Source organism: Prunus persica, chromosome G3, assembly GCF_000346465.2.
Source record: "Prunus persica cultivar Lovell chromosome G3, Prunus_persica_NCBIv2, whole genome shotgun sequence".
Classification (NCBI taxonomy): domain Eukaryota; kingdom Viridiplantae; phylum Streptophyta; class Magnoliopsida; order Rosales; family Rosaceae; genus Prunus; species Prunus persica.
The window spans coordinates 17451759-17459744 of record NC_034011.1 but is presented as its reverse complement, the minus strand read 5'-3'; the positions used below and the strand labels follow the sequence as shown (position 1 = coordinate 17459744).

At 39.2% G+C, this 7986-nt stretch overlaps 1 protein-coding gene and 2 long non-coding RNA genes across 3 annotated transcripts; 1 reads left to right on the top strand and 2 right to left on the bottom strand.

Moving 5' to 3' along the window:
* LOC109948314 lies at positions 91-518 on the bottom strand. Its single transcript, XR_002270954.1, has 2 exons — positions 436-518; positions 91-350 (listed from the first exon to the last, which is right to left on the bottom strand). It is a non-coding gene; the product is annotated as an uncharacterized LOC109948314 (long non-coding RNA).
* LOC18782154 lies at positions 816-1937 on the top strand. Its single transcript, XR_002270875.1, has 2 exons — positions 816-1133; positions 1229-1937. It is a non-coding gene; the product is annotated as an uncharacterized LOC18782154 (long non-coding RNA).
* On the bottom strand, positions 3256-5685 carry LOC18782996 (lanC-like protein GCL2). The gene is made up of 3 exons (XM_007215398.2): positions 4852-5685; positions 4368-4685; positions 3256-3883 (listed from the first exon to the last, which is right to left on the bottom strand). Exons 1-3 carry the CDS (start codon positions 5434-5436, stop codon positions 3545-3547), a joined length of 1242 nt encoding a protein of 413 aa, XP_007215460.1. The 5' UTR covers positions 5437-5685; the 3' UTR covers positions 3256-3544.

Sequence of the window (7986 nt, the reverse complement as noted above, 5' to 3'; positions counted from 1 at the left end):
AAATTCAAGGCATAATACCTCCCAATTGAGCGTTCTAAGCCGCAGGGGGCAGCTGCCTTTTCCATTTACGAACTTTCAACAAAGTCACAATCTTTTGGGCACAAAACAAATCCACCTCTGCAACAAAGGCCCAATTACAATTAGCAAAAGAAATTAAAAAAAAAAGTAACCCAAAAAAAAAAAAACCTTAGAATTTGAAGAAATAGAGAGAAAGAGAGACCTTAGAAGGAGAATCAGCAACCTTGTAAGCATTCGCAGTAACACCCACCAACCACGACCCAGGAAAAATAGTCTGTCAGCGACAGCAACAACAACATCACCTTCCTATCAAACCAATTTGGAAGAAACCCCTAAACCAATTTCATACAAATCCATACACCATAAACCAAATTCACAAAAACCCCAAATTTCTAAGAAAAGGAACGTGAACAGTACCTCGTGGATGTGAACTGTGGAGTTAAGCTTGGATGGCTGAGGGAGGAAGATGACTATGTGAGAGAGAGAGAGAGCTAGGCTAAAGAGAGAGACAAAGCCAAGAGAGTTGAGGGAGAACCCAATTTCTGAAAAAGTGATATGAGTGCAATTAGTTTACAATAAAGATGTATTTATAGGTAGTAGTTTTAAAAATTTTGGGAAGGGGTGGTATTTTGACAAAAAATTATAAAATTGGTGGCATTTAGGGCTATTTCCCAAGAAAAAATATATAAACAATTTACAAAGTGAGAAATCGACAAAGTGAAAATCCCTTGTCAAATCCGTAGCCTAAAAATTTTCCTTTGGTAATTTTTGCTATCAACTTGAACATTGAGTGGCAGTCAATGCAAACCCTTAAATTTTTCACAATCCTCAAAGTAGTACATGGTTTTGTTAGACATACGCAAGCCTCCTCTATGTATTGACATACGCTTAAAACAATGAAAGGCGGCAATTAAAACAAATGCTTGACAACAATGACAAGAAACAAACGCTTGACTTCTTGACATTATCTATTTACTTATTCTGTCTGCCATCCTCTCTTGTTTAATTTTCTTCTCTCACTCAAGAGTCTCTCTTTCTTGCTCTCATGGAACAGATACAACACAGAAATGTGGAAGTAAGAGGACTAAAGCTTCATGTAGCGGAAATTGGACACGGTAAGATCCAAAATTCTGATAACCACTGTATAACAACTGTTTTCTTCAATTTTTTGTTTCCCTGCTTGCCCTTACAGTAGTTACTATTTGTGCAGGTCCGAAAGAGGTGCTTTTCTTGCATGGGTTTCCAGAAATATGGTACACATGGAGGCATCAAATGCTTGCCGTGGCAAACAAAAGGGTACAGGGCAATAGCCATTGATTTCAGGGGCTACGGACTTTCGGAGCAGCCAGCTGAACCCGAAAAGGGAACCTTCAAAGACCTCGCTGATGATGTTGTTGCCCTTTTGGATTCTTTGGGGATTAACAAGGTAGATCCATTCTTTCCTCCAGGCACTTGATTTTGCTGCTACTGTTTTCCCCCATCTGCGGGCAGGTGGTACCTGTTTATCAGTTGGCGCTTAATGTTTAGCTCTCAAATTTTTGGGCGGAGAGCTAAACCCTGTACATTTCTGAAACAATGAGCAATTGCCAGATCAAGTCAATCAGCTAATTCTCAGTTTCCTTGACAAACATGGTATCTAACATAAATACTCTCAGTGTGGCTAAGGACAATATAATATAGGAGAGGAAATAATATACCGTATATGGCATACGCAGAAAAGGCTGGGCCTTACATTACATATTGGGGAATAAAGAAATTCGTGCCCCTATTGTGTTGGCTTCTTAATCTGGAAATGTATTTATGACCTTCAATGTCCACTATTCAACTGCTTATGGTGGACATATGAGGTCCAAATAAGGATTCTCTACCTACATTTTTGTTTTCTGATACCCTGCTTATAATCAGTTCATTTTAAATCAGGTGTGACAACAATGTACATGTAGCCAACAACCTATATGAGTTTAAAAGTACAACCAAGAAAAACTTTAATTGCTAGCATCCAAAAATAGAGCAAAATAAGGAGCTGACTTACCAGTGCAACACATTTAAAATAGGCAGTATGTCCTTGCCGAAAGAGAAAATTTAGCATGCGTCTGACACAATCCTGGTTCACACATTTAGTTCACAGTCCATCCTACTACGTACTTTTGTTTGATTGATTGACTTCCACTCCATCATGCTATAAAATACCCAAAGGATTACTACAAAAAAAATGAATCAATGAAGAAGTTTGTGTCCAATCTTGATACTACTTCCATTCCAGAAAAAAAACACATTTCATGCTGGAACACATTTCCAGACCAGAAGCTTTCCTTGACAAACACAGTGCCTGGTGTGAATCGAATGATCTTTTAGTCCTGAGGTGGCAAACTAAGATCAAAGAGGAAAATTAAAATGTACTCTTTGCCTAACACTAAGGTAGAAAATTCATCCGTGGAAGCAGTGACTTATTTCCCTGTTATGCCATACTAGACTGCAACTACAAAGCAACCCACATGATTCATTATAGCGACTATAGGCCATTATTAAAAGGCTCCAAGGACTGTACATCTTATCTATTTCCTGCAGTACTTAGTCTAATCCACTATGTAGAATTGCAAATTTGAAGTTAAAATAAACAACGAAAAAAGGATTTCACGACAGGAATATCTATGCACATCATATACTTGTGAACAATATTGCACCACCCACAAGCTACTAACCTTTATTGCTGACAGGTTTTCCACAAGAGCCAAAAGCATTGTTACTTTGCTTGATCCTGGAGGTCCCAAGAGCAAATTTTTTTTCATAGTTTCTAATTTTCTTATCTACTTGGCCTAACAGACTCTAAATGTTTGGAGGGGAAAAGGTGATTCCAATAGATATGGTATGAGATTCATGGTCCTTTCTTCTTTACAATACAAGACAATTAAATAGTATGGATGCATGTATATACATTGGTTTACACCAGAACATGAAATCGTGTGCCCAAAAAGTGAAAAGAAAAGAATGTAACTGATCTGTTCCAATGCATGCACATTACATGGGTTCAAAATAAATGCATCTTGAGTACAAGTTGGTTAGAATTCTGAGACCTTCAACTTGGTTGCAATATAAGTAATAGAGGACTTTGATTTCCTGTATCTGGCATTTAGTTTCTCTAGGATGCATAAACCCATAGGTTATCATATTAAAAATTAGGCAGCAGAGAAGGCCATTCAAAACACGAAACTTAAAGAATAAAGAACAAGAGAAGGGTGCATAATAATGCGTGGCTTCATTTGCATTGGGGGAAAGTTATTAAAACAGCCCCCAACCGATCAAGGAGAAGTTTCAGCAGATTAAATATTCTCCAAAACAAAGTTTTAGCTGCTACTGGTGAAACTTAAATTCAGATAATAGAGAGATTACTGCAGTTTTAACTAAATAAAGATGTGTATTTTCTGGTACCTGGTTAGAAAAGTTGTCATATATACTCATTATAAATTACAACGAGTGACGGTAATTTTACATGAGGAGGCTTCCCCTTTGCTCTTGCAAACACAGTTTACTGTTCGTAAGCAGGAAACTTTGCCTGAGAAGGTTCAATCATGTCCAAAAGAAGATAAGCCATACCGCCAACCCCTTCAAACAAGGAGTAAGGGCTATCACCTCTATGGAGCTCTCCCTCCGATATAAGCTTGTGAGCTCTATCAACTAGAAAACACGCAAAAGCTTTGGCTCTGTATAAGAACCCTAGATTTCCTGTCAGTTGGTAGAGCGAAAGGAACACATATGCATTCCCACTAATGCCATGGCAAATGCCAACTCGCTTTAGCAGTCCGCGTTTCCACACCACCTCTGCTGCATCAACCGCCGCTTCCATAAATTCTTTATCTCCAAAAACCTGGGGTTTACCATATCTTTATCAGTAGAAAAACTCATAAAGGAAAGAAAATGCAAGTTAACAGTGAATAATATAAAGAATTAGATAATGAAAACCACTTCCGTATGACATCTTGAGGAGACGTAACTATCTGTGGGAAACAACTTCAGTTGTAGTTCAGTAAGTAATGAACTGTGTTCAAGATTGTAGAATTCCTTAATTATGTTCGATAAATGGCTAGTAAATGAATTTGCCTAAATATTACAAGCCAACTGTACTGGAGTCTACTGAAGAACCAGTATTACTCGAGAATCTCGTAATCGTTTGAACAGAAAAAGCACATAATTTATTTTCAAGTCAAATGCATTAAACTATTTGATGTGTTGTAAATTGTAATTAGTCAATGAATGTTGAACTTTGCACTCATCTGTCCAAAAATATCAACGGCTTTCTTCAGACAAATAAAATCGGTGTCTAGTGAAACTGTAAACATCAAAATTAATACCTTTGCAGCTTTTGCAAGAGTGAGGGAAATTCCAGGAGCTCCATGACACCAGTGAACAAGAACATCTCTGTTTTTATCTTCTTCACTAGCAGGGTAGTTACCACTAGGAAAGCGATTATCGATCATGTATTTGAGAGTACCCTTAACATCTTCAACCTCGTCTGGCTTCAATTCCATGTCCATCAAAACATCCATAATCCCTGCCAATCCATGTGCAGCTCCCCAATACTTCTCCCCATACCATTCAAACATCAAGGGGCATCTTCCTCTCTTGCCCAATGCTCGGCCGTTCTTGATAATTTCATCCACAACTGCTCTCTACATTATACAAACCAAAGTACATGCCAAACATTAACCCAATCAAAAGGACTAAAATCAAAATTCAATCTACGTTATCCAAAATAATATTTTTTCAAGGATGAAAATCTAACCACCCTTAAAAATGAAACCCAAATTAATACAATCAATTAGAAACCAGCCTTACCATGTATGCTGAAGAAATTGTACCCTCACCAAGATGTTTGTTCAAAAACAAGCAAGCCCACAAAAACCCAACTTTCCCATACAACAATTCATCAGGGAGATTTCTTGACAGCTTAATCTCCCTAAACTGGGTTAAATAATAATCAAGAGAAGCAGAGTCACCGAGGTGCTTTGCTGCAACAGCCCCAAGAGCACAAACACCGGCTCTGCCACATATGAATGTCACATCCCTTGAACCAAGAGAAGCAGAGTCACAGGCCTTGATAATCTGAGAACAAAGACTCAGATCATTCGTGTTGCTGGTGACTTGGTAAGATTTGAAGAGCAAAAGGGCAGTGCCCAGAGCCCCAGAGTAGAGAGTGAAGTCATGGACGTGTTGACCAGTGGCTCCCAATGTCTCTGTGAGTATGGTTTCTTTGAGGTCCAAAGCTGTGCGCTTGAAGCGCTCGGAGAGAGATGGGTAAGCCATGGAGAGGAGTTTCATGAGTGAGCCAGACCCAATTTCGGGTTCTGCTTCTTGGGTTGGTAAAGTTGGAGTTTCGGCTACGAAATCTGGCATTATATTTGGGAAGAACCGGTCCGCCATTATCGACTGGACTGATGAGCTTGTGGGTTGCTTTTGGGACTTGAGGACAGAAGGGGAACGGTGAAGTAGTATAAACAGTTACTTGAACAAGCTCAAGAAGCTTCTGACCCCCCCAAAACAAAAAGCTCAAGCAGCTGTGCTCGTTACACGTCGAAAGGGCCACTCAGCGTGGCAAATGCTGGAAGCCTTCTGCAGTTTGAAAACAATAAACAAATAAAAAGTACTGACCCGAAATCAACCCGAAATCAACTTCTAGATTATAACTAAGGTCTAAAATAACGAGGGTTTTGGATAAGGCCTATGGAGCAAAATTATTTGAGAATTGGATGTCAGATTCTTTACATCATTATTGTAGTGGATAAGGTGTGTTGAGGAAGGATGAAAGTGGCAGGGATTCAAATCCCCTGATGCGCTTGCATAAGCCTTTTCATTATTTTTCTATCGCAATATTGTCGATATTATCGCGATATATTGATCAAATACTTATGATAAAATTTTCGCGATATTATTAATAATTGAACGATGTTGAAGTCCAAAAAATCCAAGGTTGGGCCCAAATAGATTCTCTGCCCAATGCGATATTTTATCGAGAAGAAACACGATTTGGGCATGAGAAAGTTCGTCATACATGCTTACACGAGCCACGACCACGTGCCATGTCAAATAAATATGCAATCCGTCACGCTAAGAATCAAAATAAGCTTATAAAAGGCACTGACTCTACAAGCTCATGCTAATTATCCCGTCAAGCATCATATCCCTTTTTAAAGGATACGAAATTCAAGCACGCCAAGCGACATGCAATGCCAAGCAAAAAATCATTATTATTACACCTAGCCATGCTACAAGCTTAAGTAGGCCCAAACCACGCAAATGACCGAGGCTTGCTTGAGTGAGTTGTGGTGTGGATGGTAACGAGCTTTCATGAGGCTCATTGATGAGCCGAGAAATGGAAGTGTTGGGCTGCTTAGGAGCCCCAAAACTCAAGCCCATTTCTTGAGCCCAAATATATGAGTAAGCATAAAAGAGAGAAATAGCCCAATACTTTAGGAAAAATTAGCTCATCATTTCAATAAAAATGGTCCATCACTTAGGAGGTTGGCCTATTCCCATTCCCTTAATACACTGACTCGTCACCTTAGGAAGGTCCAAATAACCCAAGTGGTTTAGAAAATATCCAAAAATCTCCAGCACATGGTTTGAAATGAAACCACGATAGAAAACCATGAGATGTTTGTATGCTCAGAAAGTTGGGAGACTCCAGCACATGGCCAAAGACAAACCCAACATGAAGCCATCGCAAAACCAAAGGGAATTCGTACGTGTAGGAGGAATACCCATTAGGCAAAAGCTCTATCCATTCTTCTTTCCTCTACAAGCTCTAATAGGGAAACCAAGAAGAAAAGCAGTTGATGCCTCATCCCCATGGGAAGGTCCAGCCTCACAAAAACCTTGGAACCCCAAAGAGCATGTGACCCATCCGCTCTGGTTAAAGAAATTTCACCAAAAAAGAGTGAATGGAAAGAAGCAAAGGAAAAGTGGGAATGGAGGATTGATAGAATTAGGGTTCTAAGTGCCTATAAAAGGGAGCTTCTTCTACCCAACAAACATCATCCACAACCAGAGAGCAAGCTTCCTCTCTTACTCCCAAAACCTAGCAATTTCGTGCTCAGCCCATCTTTTTCCCTTAGTTTTCCCTCATGGCAAGCTGTTCTTACACTTGACAGAGTCTTTGCCAAGCTGCCGGAAAAGGCACTCAAGCCACCCTTTTCTCTCTTTCCCTCATTGTCAACCAAAGCTTTCTGCAAAACCCCTTCTCTCCAACCTTAATTCCCCATCTTTCCCCTAAGAACACTTAATTTTCTCTTTAGTGCTAAACTCATGACAACTTTGCTCCCATGCTACAAGCCTCTTATGTCAAGCTAAGATTCTACCTGTAAGCACTAAGAGTCTATCTGTAAGTTGTTGTTGTTTTTTTGTTAGTGAAGGTTACCAGGATGCTTCCTAAGCCTTTACTACCCTTTCGAAGCATTTTTGAGGCCTGATTCTTGAACTTAGGCACAGGGGGTAATTTCACCTGTTTCTTTTTTCGGCAATCTAAGCCCATTCGTCAGGGTGCTAGAATAAAAAGACCCTGACAAACGACAATAACACGAAGTGTTCCAAAATATCCCCCTTCCTAAGAGCACCTCCACCCCAAAGGGCAAGGGCAAGGCAAAGGCAAGACAAGGTTTGTCATTATTCACATGAATAGTGACAACCTTTCCTTTTTTGGTTCCACCCCAAAGGGCAAGGGCAAGGGCAAACACTATTCACTTGAATTTATTTTCTATTTTTTATACTTAAACCATTAATTTTGATAAGCTTTTCGGATAAAATTTTCGGTTGCCACATGTCAATATTTATTATAAAATTCTCCCCTGAAAATTCAGATAACATTTTTGGATAAAATTTTCACATTAAAATTTCGAATAAGATTTTCGGTTGCCTATGCATCCATATTTATTGTAAAATTCACATCTCACTCATCATATAATTGAAATACCTACT

Excerpts from the sequence above, each read along its gene's own strand:
- LOC18782996 (XM_007215398.2), bottom strand. The coding sequence starts at position 5,436 with ATGGCGGACCGGTTCTTCCCAAATATAATGCCAGATTTCGTAGCCGAA. Across the intron at positions 4,686-4,851 it reads CAATTTCTTCAGCATACATG|AGAGCAGTTGTGGATGAAAT; the intron begins GTAAGGCTGGTT and ends TGTATAATGTAG. Across the intron at positions 3,884-4,367 it reads CTCTTGCAAAAGCTGCAAAG|GTTTTTGGAGATAAAGAATT; the intron begins GTATTAATTTTG and ends GGTAAACCCCAG.